This window comes from Typopeltis vanoorti, chromosome 24 (genome assembly GCF_054136105.1).
Source record: "Typopeltis vanoorti isolate ZY-2024b chromosome 24, IOZ_Tvanoo_1.0, whole genome shotgun sequence".
Classification (NCBI taxonomy): domain Eukaryota; kingdom Metazoa; phylum Arthropoda; class Arachnida; order Uropygi; family Thelyphonidae; genus Typopeltis; species Typopeltis vanoorti.
This window is the reverse complement of record NC_143572.1, coordinates 53,982,777-54,005,467: the sequence shown is the minus strand read 5'-3', so window position 1 is coordinate 54,005,467 and position 22,691 is coordinate 53,982,777. Positions and strand designations below refer to the sequence as shown.

General features: G+C 35.2%; 1 protein-coding gene across 3 annotated transcripts in view; it reads right to left on the bottom strand.

The window, feature by feature from the left end:
- Positions 1-3,186: 3,186 nt before the first annotated feature.
- LOC150093217 (ras-related protein Rac1-like) overlaps positions 3,187-22,691 on the bottom strand; it is a 117,716-nt gene continuing 98,211 nt past the window's right edge. For all 3 annotated transcript variants that reach the window (XM_090414089.1, XM_090414087.1, XM_090414088.1), the window contains 2 exons: positions 12,944-13,083; positions 3,187-5,520 (listed from right to left, as the gene is read on the bottom strand). In XM_090414089.1, coding sequence (XP_090270215.1) covers positions 5,443-5,520; positions 12,944-13,083 — 218 coding nt within the window. In that variant the 3' untranslated portion in view covers positions 3,187-5,442. The remainder of the gene's footprint in view (positions 5,521-12,943; positions 13,084-22,691) is intronic.

The following is a 22,691-nucleotide window of genomic DNA, read 5'->3' as shown; positions in this document are numbered from 1 at the left end:
CTCATCTCTCTCTCTCTACAAGTTACCTACTCTTGCTTGACATTCATCCTTTCAATTAGCACCATCTTCAAAAACTTCAATGTTTCAGACCTACTACACTCCCTACTGTTTTTTTCGTTCACATTCTGCTTGTTTTCCCCAGCATCAATCGCACTACTCGTCTCTCTCTGTCGGTGTTCACCCATTTCTGATGTAACACTGCCAAGGTCCATTATGCTAATTTCACACAGCTTCACTGTTATCATATAAAGCAGTCTGAAATTAGCATAATGGACCTTGGCAGTGTTATGTTACATCAGAAATAGATGAATGCTGAGAGAGAGACGAGTAGTGTGATCGAGGACACACTACTCGTCACCCTTTCTATTTAATCTTGTAATTGATTTTGTGATGAACAAAACTCTGGGAAGCACTGGGGATTAAAGTGGTCTAAAGAATGTTAGTATCTGATCTGGATTATGCTGATGATTTGGCTTTATTCACAATTATTATATATATATAATATAGGAGAGATGAACTTGCTTATTGCTGCAACTGATGTTGGGAATCAACTAGTTTATCAATATTGAGAAAACAAAGGTAATGAAATTAAGTGAGTACTTTCTTAAAGGATTTGCTATAGAGCAGGTATCTTACTTCAGTTATCTTGGTAGCTTCAGGAGTGTTCAAAAATTATGAAAGAAAGAGGAATATCAATAAAAGAAAACTTTAAAAATTTATAATAATCTGGTTCCCTCTGTTTTGCATTATGTAAGAGATAATCAGAGACTTGATGCTTTTGATCAACAGTGTTTAAGGAGTATTTTGATACTCCTTAAACATCGTTTAAGGAGTATATATACACACAATTAGATGAAGCTGCTCTTATTTCATCCCCATTTAGCCAGTTTAGAGAACACTTTAGAGATGTACCAGACACATAAAACAGCGTTGAAACAGCCAGCATCAAAAAAAAATATGCTACAAAGAGAAAATAATCAAAAATCTGTCTGCCCTTAGAAAAGTTAGCCACGTTGTTTTAATAGTTCATTATCCTTTTCCATTTATAGAAAACCAATATCCACTATCAAAGTAGTCCAACCATGGTGCTAATGTAAATTAAAGATGCCAAGAAATTATATTCTTGGTTTAACGCTTGTCCAAGTGGAAGTAAATAAAGTTTAAGTGTGTTGTAATTCACAACTAGGCTACTCATATATAGAGGCTAATGACTTCACATCACTTGCCTTAGTATCCCATAATGCAAAGCACATATCCCTACAGTTCTGGCTCCCAGTGATGAGACCTCAGTAAAGGTTAAAACCGGTCTGGGTATTAACCCTTCCCATAATGCATAGCATTATACATGTCTGTATAATTAAGTTTTTTTTTTTAGTCTATAATCCAAGCTTAGAGAAGTTTAGCCAAATAATTTACAATTTACATTTCATGCAAGTATTGAACAATTTAATGATCATATTATACTATACTTGAAAGATACCTTCTCTATTTGAAAAATTTTTTTTTTCTAGGTAACTGCTTATGACTAACACAAGATTCCTAAGTTGTTGTTTTTTTTTTTTTTAATGGTAAACTTCTCCATAAAACAGTGAAAACCTATAATGTGTAGTAGCATAAAAGGATAAAAGTTACATAATAGGAAATCCTGTTTTCTGCATATGAAACATAATACCTGTTCAAGTCACTCTGGGCAATGACTTTCACAATCATTTATACAACAGTGGGAACTGACATTATGGAATGCAAACAGAGATGCTTCATTCAGTCACAGTACTAACAAAAGTCATCTTAAAAATCATGTTAGTTGGGTAGCTAAGTGCTTTCTAACTTTTGAATTCTGAAAAAGAGAAATGGCCAAGATTTCATGCTAATATGTACACTATAGACTTGTTTATTAGATGTTCATCAGTGGAATCTACCACTTACTGCTTTGTCAGTGGCAGTTCTGAGGGTTCATTCCAGGTTACACGAAGCAGGTAGGCAGAGCTGGAGAGGCACTGTCATGTCTTGTTCCTTTTTATTATTATTATTCAGGCCTCCATGGAGTCAAAAGACTCATCGTGCGAGGTCCTTCCTAAGAAACACAAAGTCTATCATACCACTCCTTAAACTCATTGACTGTTCTTGCTCTCTCACTACCCTATCAGGCAATGCATTCCATGGTTCAACTACCCTCCATGCAAAGAAACACTCCTCACCCTCTTACTCACAGTTTCCTTTCGTATCTTCCAGGGGTGGTCCCCTTGTCATCACTCCTTCCTGCTGTTCAACCAAGTGAAAGAACTCCCCAGTGTCAACCCTGTAACCACCTCTCAAAAGTTTAAAAGTCTCGATCATATCACCTCTCCTTCTTCTATCCACCAAACTCTGCAGTCCACATTCCCTCAGCCGATCCTCATAACTATCCTTTTACAGTCCTGAAACCATCTTTGTCATCTGTCTGTGTATCCTTTCCACAGTTAATTTATCCCCTTCAAATCCTGGGGCCCAAATCTGAGAACAATAATCTTATACAATGGAATGATAACTCTTAAAAGAGTTATCATTCTGTTGTATAAGACTGATCAAACCACAACGGAATGATAACTCTTTTATCTCTGCAAGTCAGTGTCCTCATTATTGCAGCAATCCTCTGTGTTACCTTCACCACCTTTGCAATATGTCCCCTAAATTTCAGGTTTCTATCGATTATCAACTCCAGATCTCTTGTCTCCCATACTTCCTCCAGTATAGATCCTCCTGTAGAGTATGCAGCATCCCATCGATGTGTCCCAAACCTCAAGACCTTACATTTTGCTGCATTAAACCGTGCTGCAACTTAAATATCAGCTTATCATGTGGCACCCTGTCAAATGCCTTTGCTAAGTCCAAGAAAATGGCAGTATATGCCTTTTCCTCATCTACTGCTCTTGTAACTTTATTATAAAAGGTTAGCATATTGCTAAAACAAGAGCACCCCTTCACAAATCCATGTTGACTCTCACAGATAACATTACCCTCATCTGCCCAATGCTGTATATACGGTCCCTCACTAATTTCTCCAAGATCTTAACAACTACTGATGACACTTATTATTGAACATATGTAGAAATCATTAATTATGAAAAGTGTTTATAAAGACAGTCAGTAGTATAAGTTAATGACATGAACAGACGTGTAATTTCAAAACAAAAATTTTAGTTCTCATTCAAGTAATCGAAAGAGAAGTAATTTTATTTCTTTTACAAAGTACAATTGTACATCAGAGTACATCAGAAACAGGTAACAAAGTTCAACAAAATAAGGCATTTATTCCTATATAGTATAAAACTTGAAATATGCTGTATAAAGTATCATTAATGAATGTATTCATGAAACCTGTATTTTTATAGAAATGTAACCTGTAAAATTTCAATGAATTATCAAAAATTCAACGAGAGTGGAAGATTTCTTTTTTCCTTTCCTTTTCAATAATGAAGACAAGATGACATTTGTCTTGTGAAAGGCATTAGCTATGGAAATAATTACTGATATATTCAGTTAAAAATTATATTCCTAACTAGCTTAAGATCAAAGTATCCAATTTTTGAAAATCTGGGAAAAAAAGGGAAATCAAGAAACTCAAAACTTGACAGAATTATGAAATTTATTTTTTGAATTGTATGTTGTAATTTGAATTTAAATTTCATATGGTACTTATCCACAGATCTGTGATATAATAGTCATTTTTCAGAACTGACTACATTACTGATAAACGTAAGTGGAGTTGGTGAGAACCAATCTCTTTATTGAACAGGTGAAGAAATATGAACATTTGCGATGGGCAGTTTCATTAAAGCCAAATTCATATTAAGATAACAGTATTTTCTATGCTCTACAACATAACGTCTTGCTGATTTTTTTTAAGCTGAGAAATATTTCTGTTTTCATTAATTAACGAAAACCTTTTTAATAATAGAAAGGATAACAGATTTTGATTACGTTTACATGAAACCAAAGACTGATATTATAAAATACATCCTCATGATAGGTGTAAATCTCTGTACTGTTATGAACAAAATTCATTTTAATTGGAACATTAGCAAGATTGCAATATCCCCATACCAGAATGCTTACATTCTGGTATGGGGATATTCCACCACTAAAAAGAAACACAAACAAAAACACCAATAATATCAACAAAAAGCCCACTATTGAAATATCATTGCACATAACACAATCTAGCCCCCTCTCCCTCCCAAAATTGAAAAAGTTACCACCATGGACTTCCAAGACAATGAAACCAAATTACATTGCTCAGAATCTCTAGATAATAATTAATCAGTTTTATTAAAAATTATGAATTTTTTGTTTAAAATTTTAAACAAAAAAAAGACCTTATCTAATTTTGCCCTCTTGGCAATTAAAATAAATCTCGAACCAACCACCGAAGCTTCCTTTTACTCTCAAACCAACTGAACTTCTCTTAATACATAATTTTAAATCATGTGGTAGCTGGTACTCAGTTTTGTGCTGTTTATCATGTGACATATCTCCCAAAACAGCCAGCACAACCGTCTTGTTGCTGGTCTTGTATATATTTCACTAGTTTTTATTTGTTTTTTGGTCTTAAATTTTTTAGTTTTTCATTTTTAATTTTTCAAAATTTATAGTCCATTTGATTCATCATTTTTCTTGTTTATCGGTTTCATTTATGCTTCATTTTCAACACCTTTCTGTTACTGTGTGTTCTCAGCTCAATCAAGTTTGGCTCTGAATATTTTATTGTCCCCACCTTCTAACAATAAACGACCAGGTATGTCTTTTTAATTACTCTTTTAATATAAAAATTAGATGATTAAAAATTTTATATTAGTCATTTAACTTAGTCTTCTGGTCAGGGAAGTAGGGTAGCTCCATTACCTATTAAGCTTTATTTTTTTTTTGTCATTTTAATTATTTTTTTATTCTGTAATATGTTGTTATGACTCAAATGAACTAGCCCTCTATATAAAGAAGATGATTATGAATGATGCAAAGTCAATTAAAATGCATAGACATATAGATGAAGAATAAATAAATGAAAAATTACAAACACAATAAATCTATATGTTGGGCATTATTTGGAATGAAGAAGTTGGAAATATTCATCACTTCTTTGGAGCTCAAGAATTAAAAATTTAAACATAAAATTTTCAGTCTAGCTGGATTGTCACATTTTTTATCACAGAGAATACTGGTATAGGTCTGCATATACTACATTAATAGTAGCAGTCATTCTCTAAAAATAAAAAAAAATGGATGTGTATATATAATCAATATGCTGGTCTGTTTGGGTATGATCTGTTTTTATAGGTATTTACATTTTGTTTCTTTTCATTCTTTCCTTGCCTCTCTCTCTCTCACACATATCATGTTAATTATTCTTCTCGGTTCAGGCTGTCACAAATAAAAAAAAGGCAAAATGATTGATTGCTATCCTTTTCACAGCATATTACAAGAAAACTGAGATATGACTGAAGATTTTGGATTCAGCACTGCCCTCACTGCTTCTTCAAATACCTGAAAAATATTAAAACATCTTTTTTGTAAAACAGAATAATATATTTCTTGTGGAAAGGCTTAGACGTTGGTTATGCATTTTCACTATATTATTTAAGGAAATTACAATGTACTAGGATATACATTAAAATAAATTTTAATATATTTCTATATTTTGGCAACATCACGTTGCCATTTTCAAGAACTTAAGTACAAGACACGTGCACGTAGGCACAACAAAATAAGTGAGGAAGAAAAAAAAAAGAATAAAAAAGAATAATATATTACAAATTACTAGTTTCCCACTGGTATACCAAACTTCCATAAATAAAATTCTACAACAGGCAAAAAGAAACATTTTTCATACAATTCTATTACTTTGGGCTGTTTTTCACCATGTTTCAGTGCTCCACTGAATAGAATTGACAAATTGATAATATTCAATCTGCAACTACATTACATCACATTGAATTTGGGCTCAAATGACTTACAATACAAAGTAGTTAGTGATTTTCTATCGTATTCTTGGCCTTAGATCATTATTATTCGAGACTTCCATGGAGTCACAACTCATCACAGGAGGTGCAACACATCATTTGTCATATCACTCCTTAAACTTGTTCAGTGTCTGCACTCTCTCTCTCATGTAATGTACTCCATCATCAAACCATTCTCATTTCACCACTTACAGGAATGTTTTCTTCTCCTTGTTCCTTTCCCTTGTTCTATTATATAAAAAATTTCCTCAGTGTCAATCTAGTAAATACTTCTCAACCACTTAAGCATTTCAATAATATAAATCCCTTCATTTTTTATCCATCAGAGATTTATACAACAGAAACACCATTCTCTTATTTCTGCTGTTTAATATCTTTTTCAATACTGTAGCAATCCTCTAGGTTACATTCACCACCTGAACTTGAAATTTCTATCAATAATCACCTCAAAATGCCCTACTTTTTCAATTTCTCTTTGAGTACAGTTCCACTAATGCAGCTGTGGATCCCAAATTTCAAGACCTTGGCTGCATTAAACTGTCATCCCCATTCATTTGTCCACTTTCCCAATTCATTCAAATCCTCCTGAAGAGCTACATCAGCACTGTTGCTAATAACTCTTCCCAGCCTCATATCATCTGCAAATTGAATATCTCTCTACAATCCAAAGTCAGTGCAGCGACTCTTGACTGGTGCTTCTCAATCCAAGCAATACTGAAAAAAAGCAGTTGAACAACTAAAATATTTAACATGTTATTTGAGAATAATATAAATATATTCACCTGCTCTCTTTTGCTTTTACTTTACAGATATCAAATCCTACCCTTAGTTGTTGATAAGTGCATAAGCATTTGAAGTTTCAATGTCTTGCATAACTCTGATATCTTTGCTATTTATTGGCAGAAATAACCATGTGAACTTCACAAGGGCAAATACTGGTCTTGAAATTCACGCTTGCTATCATTCAGAGAATGAGAGGTGTGATTGAAGTCTGATTAGTGGAATAATGAATTACTGACCATTTAAAACTACATATTTAGAAATTTATGTACATTTAATCAGACAAATACAACATTTATTTTACAAATGATATTCTATCTTTTGTTTTATTTTATCTAGATATTGGTTAATAAAACAAAATGAAGAAATAGAAATAGAATGGCTTAATATAAAAATAATACTAAATGCAGCAGCAAATGAAAGCTTAGGAAAGACCAAAAAATTCGATAAAAGGAAAAAACTGAAGATCTGGGATGATACAATCAAAGAAATAATCAAAAGGAAAAAAGAAACCTATCACAAATGGTTAAGCAGTAAAAGATTAGAAGATGAAATAGAATATAAAAGAATAAGAGCCATAGCTAAAAGAGAAGTCGAAAAAAGACATAGAGAATCATGGAACAAATTTGTTTCTAGTTTAGAACATGATTTATATAAAATAAGACCCAATGTATATAAGATTTTGAAACACTTAAATGTAGATACCAAAGAAAACATAAAATTAAACACTGAATTGAAATTAGAATTTCTAAATTACTACACAGAATTGTGGACAGACAAATATTTTAAAAAAGACAACTGGCAAACAATTAATGAAAATGAAATAACTAAAGAAGAATTAGAAATCAGCCTGAAAGAAACAAGAAATGGAAAATCACCTGGAGAAGATAAGCTAGGTTCAGAACTATATAAATATGCAGGAACAAGATTCAAAGAAAGACTTATTATTTTTAAATAAAATTTATTCAACTGGTATCCCCCCAATAGAATGGAAAAAAGCAATTGTGATTCCTATCTTTAAAAAAGGCAAACTAATGAAATATTCCAAAAACTTTATTTTAGAAGTACAGAATGGATTTAGAAAAGGACAATCATGTATGAGACCCGGCCTTTTGCCTAAAATTAATAATAGAGAAAAGAAAAGAATACAGTTTAGAAACACATATTGCATTTATTGACTTTGAAAAAGCATTTGACAAAGTTAAAAGAAACATATTATTTAACATATTAAAAGAAAGACAAATATCAAATAATATTCTAAAAGCCATCACAAGTATATATGAAAATAATCAAATACAAATAAGATTAAATTACGAGCTATCATATATGAGAGAGATAAACCAAGGGGTCTGACAGGAATGTCCCCTCTCAGCAACTCTTTTTAATATCTACTTCAATGAAATAATAAAATGTAATAAAAATTTACATCAAGGAATTAAACTTTCTCCTACAGTAAACTTAAACACTCTCCTCTTTGCCGATAACCAAATAATAATTACAAATTCTGAAGATAACTTACAGAAAGCTATTTTAAATCTAAATGAGATATCCAACAATTATGGTATGATAATATCAACAGAAAAATCAAAAACTATGGCCTTTAAAGGACAAGATCCAGCAAGAACTAAGATAGTAATAGATAATAAGATCTTAGAACACGTGAATTCATTTAACTACCTAGGATGTATGATCACATATGAAAATGAAAAAGATATAAATATAAAAATTGCAAAATATTTAAAAATAACAGGTGTAATTAACTCTATATTTAAACCAAACCTAGTTCAAAAACAAACCAGACTAAAAATATACAATACATTAGCCCTACCAGTCTTAATGTATGGAAGCGAAATCTGGACAATAAAACAAAAAAGACAAACAAAGATTAACAACAGCAGAAATGAAGTTTATGGCGAAAACTGCAAAGTATACCTTATTTGATCACAAAAGAAATGAAGAAATTATGAAAGAATTAAACCAAGAATGAACCAGTAATAGAAAAACTTAAAAAATATAAACATACATAAATGGATGGAACACGTTCAAAGAATGAAAACAGAAAGATTACCAAAACAAGCCTTAAAGTACAAGCCATTAGGAAAAAGAAAACCAGGATGTCCTCTTAAACGATTCAACGATGACTTCTAAGGCTGGAAGGCCATGCTAGGCCTAAATCCTTGATATGCATGATGATGATATTCTATCTTTTTTAATTTAGCTACTTGAATACTAATTCTACCCTACAGTTCTTCTTTATGAACTGATCAATAACATTGTCATAAAAAGTTGGTTGTAACTAATTTTCCCAAGCAACACACAGACTTATAAAGGCTGGCTAAAGCTACTTTGATTGTGTATAGCCTGTGTTTAAGACGACATGAAGGGAGCAGAAATGGCTATGCACGCGCATGAAATCACAGTGCTGCAGTGAGGATCTGGAAGCTCCTACAACCCAGCAAGCCAAGGTAGCTTTGACTAGACAAGCAAGCATCAGCCTTCGATACACAACGCAAAGCACAATTATTGCCATGCAAGCTTAAGACGTCTTCTGTCTACAAAAATAAAAGCCTACATGGAATGCTTATATTAACAAATAAATATTATTCTTTCTCAAGTAATGAGTTTGCACAGCAAGCATGGAGAATTTGCCCCTGGAACTTCAATGCTACCAACCAAAACAGTCTTGTCTTATTTTGTGCAAAAAGATCTCACTTTGCTTTCTCTTGTGATAATATCTAAATCTCCAAACAGGATCTAATTTCTCTTCTCACATTTCCAAGAAGACACAAACATCTCTGCCATAGTTTCTTAGCCCTCTGAAAAAACTAGGTGTACTTTTTCACTCCAGACATTCTTACCTGTACCAATCTGAAATCTGTCCAACCTTGAAATACTGCTCACACATTTGAAGTAGTGCATCAAAACCCCTCTTAAAATGCTTAATGCTTTCAAAACAAGACTGTCATTAACTAACAATCCCTTCCTCCCCCCTGCGATTCTCCAATCACTTTCTCATAGCCATTTGGTTTCTGCATTATGTTTCAGCAGGTATTTTCATGGGCAGTATTCTGCTGATCTGGTCACCATTATTCCTCCACTTTTTTCCATGACTGCAGCCAATGGTTAACTCCTTCATGAACCAAACTAACTTCTCATGCCATCTACCTCTGGTCTTTGGAAAACAGCTCCCTCACCTTAACCTTCCAGGGGCTGTTAAAAAAAATAATAAATAAATAATTTCCTTCTATCTCCTGTTGCCCACACTTGGCATTAATGTGCTATAAGTTTTTGCAATTTTGTATGGGGGGGGGGATATTAAAAATGCATAAATATATACATTAAATTCAATAAACAAAGTAAAATTTTTAACACTGAAATAAAACACATATCCATGTTACGAAATTATATTTCAAGTTAGATGTATATAAATTTTAATCAAAACACATGTATAATAATAATAATAAAACGTAGAAAATTAAGATACTCACTTGACTGCTATTGTTCTCACTCAGAATGAGTGAGAAAAAACAAAAAGTAAGAAGGCAAAAACAAACAGTGAATTCTTTGTAAATTTATTATTATCATTGGATTAAAGCTAAAGCTCATCATGTATTCATCAAATTGTGCATTAAGCTCATTCGCATTTTCAGGCAATACATTTTATAAACACCAACCACTTTCCATGCAAAAAAATTTACTCTTCTCCCACTTACATCTTCAGCTGATGGTCTCCTGTTCTACTCCTTTTTCCTTCCATCCTATGAAAAATTAATTCTCTTCCACATTAATCCAGTAACAATTACTTATCAACTTATGTCTCGATCATATTTTCCCTCCTATCTATGAAGTTCCAAATTGCATTTCCTCATTCTTGCTTCATTACCCAACATTCCACAGATGAGAAACCACCTTAAAAAACCTCCCTAAAAATGCTTGATGCTAATCAGAAAGAGGCAAGATGGTTAGAAGACCCAAAGATAAACTCCAATAATTTTCTCTTAAATGTTCCGTTTTTATGTCTTTTCTAATGGCAAGATATTTTCCTTTGTATTATTCTGCCAAACTGACTGCCACCTGTTAAGCTCCACTTTCTGTACAAAGTCTGTAAAAATCTATATACAGTTCAAATTCGCCAAACCAACTTTTTGTCTTTATCTTTCATTCTATCTACCTCTGATCTTTGGAAAAGGCTTCCTCACATGGTCTTTCCCTATGATAGCTACTGAAGAAACACATCAAAAATGTAGTTAGAAGAAGAAAAAAAAAGTAACAACTTGCTCATATACAGCACTGATGTATATTATAAGCTTTGCATTTTTTGTATGAGGGACTAATAAATATAAAAAATAAATGAATAAATTGTGAAGAAATGAGATGGATAATGATAGCCATGCTTCTGTTTGTAGTAGATATGATACTCTACTGCAGCATTTCCCAGATTTTTCCTACAACGGAACACTTCACAAATCCTTAAATTTTCACGGAACACCTTGGTTATTTTGTAATGTATTAATAATTAATTATGGCATAATCATAAAGAGTATTAGTACACTCTTATGTACTAATACTCTTTATTTATGTATGGTGTGACATGTTGACAAATATAAAATTACATTTAAATCAGTTATCAATCACTGTACTAATGAAATCTTGTAGCATATTGTAGTTTCCTCAGGCCAACATCGTTAAATTAATTTGTGCTGATTTTCATTGACATATCCCCTTCTGATCACCAAAAATTTATAATATTATTATAAATCAGACTTTTTTCTCCTGTGTGCTGGTAGTTTTCCCCTCCTTTTGTGCATTGTGGTGATCACTTTGTAGGCTGGAGGTGGATGAATCACTATCTGTTGCGTCACAAACACCTTCAATAAGATATTTCTTAACACCAAAATTAAACAAAGTCCCTTGTCTCTTATTCATATTAAAATTTAAATCTGTAGGCCTATTACTTTTAAAAAATCACGATACTACAGTTTCGAAACAAGCACTTTCACCCTACAATACGAACTTGCGATGAAAGTATTCAGTATTACTAGATTCGAGAACCAGATACAGACTACTTGATCTTCAATTTCAGTGGAAAAATTTTCTTTATACTTCCTTGCTGATTGGTCACTAACATTTGCAACACAGATGTTATTTCGTTCAGTTTTGAGAACAGAGGATATGCTGCCCATTGTAATCAGCTTGCAGGCAATTTTTATGACTAGTCATAAACAATGGTATTCCCTTTCCCGAATTACTTCCATGTTTAAAAATACACAGCTTGGTCACTGACATCACGGAACACTTATTCACTTTCTGCGGAACACAATTTATGAAACCCTGCTACTAGATGGAAATGGGAATCGTGGAGAATGAAAGTAAGATCTTATATATTTGTGAAGTACGTCTAGAAAGTTTGCATTTTTGACCTATATGTAATCTCTATGATTGACTTTCATAGATGTTTGTCTAATGTGAGGTGAAGTTTGGAGGGAATGGAATAGTAAATAGTGTATGGAAAAATTTCATTTACGTCCTCCTCTACAAATCATGGCCTCAGCAATTCCTGCACACATACCATACTCAGGTTTCCTCAAGGAACATTTGGCAGAATGGTGGCAACAATATTATTTACTAGATGTCTTGGACTTCTCTTAAGCATTATTCCCATTAGGTTCAGTCCAGTGTGCTGTAAAAAATACGGAGAAGTAAATAAACTGTAATTATGCTCTGGAATCCAATTTTTTTTAGACATTTCTAGTAAATCCAATAAGCAAAGCAGTGATGAAATTCATCTACCATCTAGTGGCACTTAGTAATACCAGAGGCTTGTTCTTTCCTCTGAGATAGTTTCTTCTAACATAGCTTAATGCCTATTACCAGGAGGGGGGTACACATCTGGGATTGTCCAATTTGGGGAAGATTGCACTCTGGATAAGACTTAACCAGACCTCACCAAAGTTTAGCATATATTATACACAGCTTATAGTAACCTGAATATCAGTTTTATCATCTTTGACCTCCAAGGTTTAGATTACTTAGGCACTCAAATATATTCTAATTTACCTACTCAACTTCCCCTTCTTCCTATATTTCCCTGTATTTAAGCCCTCCAAAAAAAAAAGCAGATAAAGTAAATTCTCTATGTAATAATAATATGAATATTTTGAGCATACCTCCTTCACTCCATCTTGTGACTTAGCTGAACATTCTACATACTTTACTGCTTTGACCTTGGATGCCATCTTTTTGCCTAGACTTCTGGTGATAATTTCATCTTCTCGACCTGCACCACTTCGGAGATCAAGTTTTGTACCTAAATGTCGAATGACAAAATATTTTGAAATAATTATAGGCTATAATAAGTATATATATGGCTGAATTATAACTAGAGTATCACCATGAGCACTGAGGATGTGGTAGTGGTGATTTCAAGTGCCTGTTGAAGGATAAGTTTTGGATTGCTTGAATCTGAGGAAATTTAGCATGTTTGTAAATTGTTTTATTATTTTTGATAATTCTGTCATTTAGACTGCATTATGTTTATGTGTAGCATGATAGTACACTATATGGTTTCATCCATGTCTTGTGTCTTTTAGTATCTTCCTTCTTAACTTCCTAATCACCATATAAGACAGATGCACTTTTCTGAGATTTCATATCAAAATGCAGTGGAAATGAAGAGGTACATAAATCTCCACAAATCATAGAATCAGAGGATGTCACTGTAAATGAGATATCATTCTATATGTTAGATAAAAAATCTAACATGCAAAAAAAAAAGTGAGAAACGAGCTTGGTATAAATGAAGTCTGGCTGATGATCACATTAGGAATAAGTAAAAGGGCAGGGTGAATGAATGCTGGATGATTAGAGTACCACCAGAAAGTTACAAGGGAGAGAAGAAAGGAGTTAGGGAGGTGGAAGTGTGAAATAGTACAGCTGCAGAAAGAAAAGGCTGACAGAAGTGTAAAAATTATGGAGAAGTAGCAGACAGATGAATGCCAGAGAAAAAGATTAGCAAGTGAATGTGGAGAATGAAGGATAAGTGAAACCATATAAATGGAGGGGAGGGGAAGGGAAGGGAATGAAGTGTAATGATCAGGAGTGAAAATGTTAGACATGAAAAAATGTCTAGCATAAATAGGGAGATATTGAGTTAGAGCAGTAATTGTGTACAAGGTGAAATAGTAAAGAAAATTTTATAAGGATTTTGAGCATGTTGCAAGGTTTCAATAGTCCTGAGATATTATCTTTGATGGACAACATGGATTTGCTAAAGGGAAGTCATGTTTTAGTAATCTAATTACTTATTACAATAAGGTGAACTGCTTCCTTGGACAGAGGAGAAGGATACACAGTAATATACTTGGATTTTGCAAAGGCTTTTGATAGCTTACCGCATGATATGTTGATAGTCAAACTAGAGCGGATCGAGTTGGATATTAGATTAGTGCATTGGATTGGAGACTGGCTATCTGATAGGTATCAACAAGTTGTGTATGGGGGAACGATATCCAGGAAAAGGAAAGTCGCTAGTGGTGTGTGTGCCTCAGAGGTCTGTTTTAGGGCCATTACTGTTTAACTTGTATATTAATGATATTGGCAAAGATTTGGATGGAGATATTCAGTTGTTTGCAGATGATGCAAAGTTGGGACGAACCATGAAGAGTAGAGAAGACATTTTGTCCTTACAAGAAGACTTGAATACATTGAGTGTTTGGGCACAGGAATGGGGCTGCAAGTTCAATGTTGCGAAATGTAAGGTTTTAAAATTTGGAAAACAAAGATGGGATGCAGAATTTATGCTTGGTGAAGATATAATGCCAGAAGTGGAGGAAATAAGAGATCTGGGGTGATAGTGGATAAGGATCTGAAATTTAGGGGACACATAGCCAAAATTATGAAGACCACATAAAGGCTTCTTGGGAATGATGCGGAGGACACTGACTTGTAGAAGTAGGGAGATTCATGTTCCATTGTATAAGGCTTTGATTACGCCACACATGGACTATTGTGCCCAGATTTGGTCACCTGGTTTTCAGAAGGATGAAGAGATGTTGGAAAGAGTCCAGAGGCAACTGACTAAGGTAGTTTCTAACCTCTGGAATGTCAAGTATGAGGAAAGACTGAGAAGATTACAGAGTTTGGTGGACAGGAGGAAGAGGGGAGATATGATAGCGACCTAAAGTTAGTAAGGGGTTATTATAAGGTCAATGCTGGAGAGGTTCTACAGAAAATAGTGGGAGATCAGGGGAGAACCAGAGGTCATCCCTGGAAACTGTATGAAGAGGGTGTGAGTAGGGGAGTGAGAAGCAGTTTCTTTTCCATGCAGAGTTGTGAATGATTGGAATGCCCTGCCTGAAAGTATGGTGTCTGCAGAGAATTTGAGCATGCTTAAAGCACAGTATGATGAGCTGTGTGTATGATAAAAGGACCTCCCAGATGAGTCTTTGACTCCACGGGGTCTTGGGTAATAATAATAGAAAAGTGCAGAAGAATGAAATGATAGCCAGAATGTGCATGAAGACAAGCTCTGAGCATGTGAATGTTTGAGATGTGTGTGTTTTGAGAAAGGATCTGTGCAATGAATTGGTTACATCTGAATAATATGGCATTGTGGAGTGAATATAAATCAGGAAAACCAAAGTTGTCAGCAGAGATAGTTTAAAACAAAATGACATCTTGTGAGGCTTATATAGACAGATATAGGCAGATAACTAGTACAAAGCAAATAATTATTATAGGAGGTTTCAACTATGGCAACACAGACTGGACAGAGGAACTAGCATGTCATAATAAGGAAACTGACTTCCTGCAATTCTTGAAGGACAATTATCTCAAACAGCATATGGTGGAGGAAACAAACATAAGGATCAAGTGCTTTGGATTTGGTCATAGCATCAGAGGATGTCGCTATAAATGACATATCACTCCATTAACAGCTGGAGAAAGCAATCATGTGGTCTTGGGTGGGTGGGTGGGGGGAGGAATGGAGAAGCAGACATGTGGATTTTCAAGAAGAAAGAAATCAATGTGGAAATACAAGCCATGTAATTACCATAAACTTAGAAAGCCAGGGACTTTTCCATGTATAGAAGAACTTCATGAAAAAATATCATCATCATCAAATTCCTGACATGTATCCTCAAGGAATGTACAGGATATGATAGTACTACATGAAAAATTTACATCATTACTAACATCCTATCTACAATTTTCCTCCAAATCAGTCTGTTACTTGTCAAGACTCCAGCATTATCAGATCTTATATTTCTATCATCTAAGGCACTTTGTACCGTATCAATCCACCTATATCTTGGTCTTCCTCTGGATCGTTTTGCTGCCAACCTGGCAGAGAACACTTGTTTTGCTAATCTTTCCTCGCCCATTCTGTTTAAGTGACCATACCACCTGAGATTAGTTCTGCTAACGCATTTCTGGATGCTAACAATGTCAAGTTCTTTCCTAATATCCTCGTTTTTAATATGATATTGCCACTGATGCCATCTGTTCACGCTTCTAACCTTTCTCAGGACTCTCATATCTGTGGTCTATAGTCTTTGGTCAAGTGTTCCAACTAATTTCTCTCTTATTCCATATCAATTTATTCAATTGACTGCCTACCATACCAGCTTTGTTGATTCTGTTGTTTATTTCCATATTTAATTTACCATCTTCAGTAAAAATCGTACCTAAGTAGCTGAAATGTTTTACTTGTTCCACAGGTTCTCCGTTCACAACACAGTTCACATTTTCAACAATTCTACCTATTTTCATTGTCTTTGTCTTTTTAATGCTGACCTTCATACCATATGTATTACAACAGTTATTCAATTTAGTCAGGGAATCTTGCAAACTTGTAGCAGATTTATTTAGAAGTATAACATCGTCCGCATAAAGCAAAGAGCTGACATTAACATCTCCAATTCTGATTATCACGTTTAATACCACTTTCCTTCATAATGTGATCCATGTAGATAATGAATAACAGAGGGGATAATGTACATCCTTGTCTCACACCAGATTTAACATTAAACCATCTTCCTGTACTTCCTTCAATTCTAACTGCTGACTTACAACTCAGATAAAGATTAAGTATTGCTTGATATAATGCCCCATTGACACCATATAACTGTAGCGTATTGAATAGCTTCTCTCTTGGCACCTTGTCATATGCCTTTTCCAGATCGACAAAACTTAAATACAGATCTTTGTTGTATTCCCATGCTTTCTCAACTATTTGTCATAAAGTGAAGATCTGATCCTGACAGCCACTATTTGGCCTGAATCCAGCTTGTTCTTCACCAAGTTTTTCCTCCACAATTCTTCTCAACCGTTTCTCAAGTATACTTGCATAGATCTTGCCAGGAACACTCAGTAGGGAAATACCTCTGTAATTCTCACATTCAGTTTTATTTCCCTTTTTTATATATGGGTACTATTAGAGCTCTACTCCAACCATCGGGAATTCGTCCCTTTGTCCAGGCTTTCTGAACTATGCAGTGCAGCTACTGTAAGACTTTTATACCACCATACTTCAGCATTTCTGGTCAAATATCATCTACTCCTGCTGCCTTTCCACATTTCAAGCCTTTGATGGCTTTTTCTACTTCAAGTATGGATATGTATTCCTGACTGTATGCCTGTTGAGTGTTTTTTACCACTGTGCTATCACTGCTTGTTTCATTTAGCAATTTTTCGAAGTAATTACTCCATACTTCAAAGATATCTTTTTCTCCTGTTTTCATGTCACCTTTATCATTTCTAACTCCTTCTACAGCACTCTTTCTTCCATCTCTAAGCTTCTTCAACAACCTCCAGAATATTTTGCCATCTTCTTGATATTTATTTTCTATGTTCTTGCCAAAGTCCTCCCATGACTTTTGTTTAGCTAGTTTTACACAGTGTTTTGCTTTCTTACATTTGTCTCTGTATTCTCTAAGAGCAAAAGCCAACTTATTTGCCAGGAACTTTTGATATGCTTTCTTCTTTTCCTTCACTGCCTCTTTAACTTTCTGTGTCTACCATGGAGTTCTGATTTTTCTATCCTTGCTAACAACTCGCCACATGCCTCTCTGGCTGAATCATTCGGGGTTTTCTTCAAGGCTTGCCACTGAATCTCCAAGGTTTGGTTCCTGTTCTCAAACTCTTTCATGTTTTCTTCAATAATCTTTGTGTATTTTAGTCTATACAGTTCACATCTGAGAGCTGCTCAACTTTTATTCGCTTTAAAACTTTCTTACATGTTATTCTTTTCAATATGAAATTCAATTTTATCCTGCTCAAGACTAAATAGTGATCACTTCCAATTTCAAATCCTCTGTACACTGGTGTCCTGCACCAGGGAGAAAACATCACTATCAACAATAACATAGTCAATGAGACTTTTCTTATTCCTTGCCTCTTCTCTCCATGTGAATTTGTGCACATTTTTATGTTGGAACATGGTGTTAGTAATAACCAGTCCATGTCCTGAGCAGAAATCCAACAGGTATTTGCCATTATTATTAGCAAATACCTGTTGGCAAATAGGTATTTGCCATTATTATTAGCTTTGCTCTTTTCTTCAAATTTTCCCAAAATATTTTTGTATGTCTGACAATCATTTCGTACTCTACTATTTAGATCCCCAACAAGGACCAACTTTTCATTTTTCATTGTGTCAGTTGCTTTTTCTAAAGCATCAAAAAATTCCTCAACTTCTACCTTAGTAGAACCTTCTGTGGGATCATAGGCACAAATAAGTCTCATTGTCCAATTCCCCATTCTGATATTTGAGAATTTCACTCTACTTGAGACTGCCTGCCATTCAAGAAGATTAGCCTCATATTTTGTGTTGAATACTATGGCTGCTACTCCTTTTCCTTGATTGTCATTTCCTGAATATAACATTTTGTATTTGTTGCTCAGAAAGATCTCCCCAGTTTTGTCTTTTTTGTTTCAGTCACCCCTATTATGTCGATCTGGTACTTATCTAATTTTTCAGCTAGCTCCATTTCTTTGCCATTCAGACTTCTTATGTTGATAGTACTGATCTTGAACTCTGGTGATGTTGAGTTGGGGTGTGCTTTCAGATTTGTTCCAGTAGCTGACTTTTCGCTGTTTGCCCTAGTTCCTGGTGAAACAACGGGGGCCTTGTTTAACTGGACGACGACCCCAGCCGGCATGAAATTTTGTCATGTTGTACCATCATTTTCTATATTGGTTTAAGCCAATAAGAATACAATTTGGTCGGCTAAATCCCAAATTGCCAGCCCATCCTCATTCGTTCAGTATCCAGGTAGATACCCAACAGGGTGCACCACAAGAAGGTAAGGATTGGACATTAGGTCAGAAGCCCTGGTTGGTTCTCTGCATTCCTTTAAAGGCTATGTGGAGGTCTCCTCTCAGTTATACAGCTTTGACCCTTAAGCACCTCGTGAAAAAATATATCAGTATAAATTAAAGATGCCATGAAAGTGATCCATGATGCCATGAAAGTATGCCATAATGCAATGCAATGCACATATCCTTATGAACATAAATAATGCTATGCATTACGGGAAGTGCCACTACCCAGACTAGTTTTGACCTTTATTGAGGTTTCATCAATGGGAGCCAGAAGCCTGTGGGATACTAAATCAAGTGATGTGAAGTTATCAGCCTCTATATACAAGTAGCCCTCTCATGAAGTGACTTCACATGCAAACTTTGTTTGCTTACACTGGGATAAAGGATGAAACAAAGAATATAATTTCTAGGCATCTTTAATTTATAGTATGACTAAGTGAAAAAACTTTCAACAAAAGATATCAGTAGTGCGTGGAAGTCTGTCACTGCTATTATCTCATATCTCTCTCCCTTATCAAACCACATTCGTAGGGCAGGGAGTATAAGTAAGTCTGGAATGAAATGGAAGACTATGCAGATCAAAAAAGACCTGCAAATCAAGAAGAAGTTATAGAAAAATAAGGTGAGCAATTAAACTAAGAAGGTGAAAAGTATAGTAAGGAATATGAGAGGAGATTAGCACTAGCCAAGGAAAAAAAATCTCAGAATTTGCAATATGTGACTGATGGAGGAATTATTATTATTATTAAACAAGACCTCATGGAGTCAAAGACTCATCTAGGAGGTCCTTTTATCTCACACACATCTCATCATACTGGGTCTTAAACACATTCAAACTCCTTGCAGACACCACACTCTCAGGCAAGGCATTCCAATCATTCACAACTCTGCACGAAAAAAACCTGCCTCTCACTCCCTTACTCACACCCTCTTTATACAGTTTCCAGGTATGACCTCTGGTTCTCCCCTGATCTCCCACTATTCTCTGTAGAACTTCTCCACCATTGATCCTATAACAACCCCTTACCAACTTGTAGGTCTCTATCATATCTCCCCCTCTTCCTTCTCTCCACTAGACTCTGCAAATTACATCTTTTCAATCTTTCCTCATACTCGACATTCCAGAGGTCAGAAACTACCTTAGTCAGTCACCTTTGGACCCTTTCCAACATCTCTTCATCCTTCTGAAAATCAGGTGACCAAATCTGGGCACAATAGTCCATGTGTGGCCTAATCAAAGCCTTATACAATGGAACAAGAATCTCCCTACTTCTACACATCAGTGTCCTCCTCATCATTCCCAGAAGTCTTTGTGTTGTCTTCACAATTTTGGCGATGTGTCCCCTAAATTTTAGATCCTTATCCACTATCACTCCCAGATCTCTTATTTCCTCTACTTCCAACAATATATTCTCACCAAGCATAAATTCTGCATCCCATCTTTGTTTTCCAAATTTTAAAACCTTACATTTTGCAACATTGAACTCACATCCCCATTTGCTTGCCCAGTCACTCAATTTATTCAAGTCTTCTTGCAAGGCCACAACATCTTCACTACTCTTTATGGTTCGTCCCAACTTTGCATCATCTGCAAACAACTGAATATCTCCATCCAAATCTTCGCCAATATCATTAATATACAAGTTAAATAGTAATGGCCCTAAAACAGATCCCTGAGGCACTCCACTAGTGACTTTCCTTTTCCTGGATATTGCACCCCCATACACAACTTGTTGATACCTATCAGATAGCCAGTCTCCAATCCAATGCACTAATCTAATATCCAACCCCATCTGCTCTAGTTTGACTGTCAACTTATCATGAGGTACTCTATCAAAAGCTTTTGCAAAATCCAAGTATATTACTGTGTATCCTTCTCCTCTGTCCAAGGAAGCAGTCACTTTATTGTAATAAGTAAGTAGATTACTAAAACACGACCTCCCTTTAGCAAATCCATGCTGTCCATCAAAGATTATACCATTGTTATCAACCCAACTCTGGATCCTAGTTCTCACAAGCTTCTCCAACAACTTAACCACAACACCTGACACACAGATAGGCCTATAGTTTGATGCTTGAGTTCGATCACCTCCTTTATGAAGTGGCACAATCTTGCCCTCCTTCCACTCTTTAGGGACTTGACCAAGTGCAAGACTCGTATTAAAAAAATATGTCAAGGCAGGTGTCAACTCTCTGGCACATTCCTTCAGAATACGCGGTGATATATTATCAAGTCCCACAGCCTTATTTACATCTAGTTTACTCAATTCCCCAAACACCTCTTGCTCACTTACAGTCAGTCTCTCCTCCCCATCATCAACTGCTCTTAATCTCTCCATGAAGTCACATTCACAAGATTGAAAGATCTTTATGAACTGCTCATTAAGTATCTCCACCACACATTCTGCAACAGCTGTCTTTATACCATTTCCTCCAATCAATGTCATCCTTCCATAATCATTCTTTCTTTTGCTGGCTACATATCGAAAGAACTCCCTAGGATTCTTTTTAGCTTCATTAGCTAACTGCTGTTCATACCTCTCTTTAGCTACTCTCACCAACCAAGTCACTCTCCTTGCCTGGTCTTTGTAGAACTCATGAAATTGGTTACCTCCACTTCTCTTATGCTGCCTCCACAATGCCCTTTTTCTCTGTATTGCCTGCTTAATCTCTTTATTCATCCATCTCACACCTAACTTATTTAACCTTCTCACCCGTGGTATACATTTAGACATTGCATCCACTAAATATTTTTTGAAAATCCCCCAAGCTGCATTGATCTCTTTTCCAGCTAACTCCTCATTCCATGCGACACCTGCAAGCTGTCTCCTGAGCTCTTCATAATCACCCCCCTTGTAGTTCCACATATACCCTTTTTTCACAGGGGTCCTTGCACTGCTGGCAACCACCCAAGTAATCACCTCATGGTCACTTTCACCAATTGGTGGATGATTTGATACCTCATTGATAATTACATCCTCTGATGAGATGACCAAATCCAAGACCCTTAATCCTCTTGTGCCCTCTGTTACATACTGTCTGAGGTAGTTATCCCTCAAAAACTCAAGAAACTCATTTTCTTTGCTTCCAGTTGCTATCTCTTCATTCCAGTCTATATTGCCATAATTAAAATCACCCATAATGATCACCCTTTTCTTATTTGCTTGGCTTATTTGACTATACATTTCACTATCACCACCATCCACATTACCAGGTCTATAACAACATCCCACCAAGTATTTGATTCTATTCACCTCTATCTCACACCATACTGCCTCAAAACCACTGGCCCCATTTCCCTCTTGCATCTCTACCTTGTATGGACATAACTCTTTCTCTATCATCAATAGCACTCCCCCTCCCTTTTTACCCCTTCTATCCTCACAAAACACATCATACCTTTCCATCTCTATTCCTGTCAGGATGTCATCCTCATCTAACCATGTCTCATTTATTCCGACAATCTCTGGGTGCACAGACGCAATTGGTGCAACCATTTCATCCGCCTTGTTTCTTATACTTCTAGCATTGGTATACAAACACAACAACTCATTTCTGGATCTACAGCTAGTTCCACTGATACCACTCACT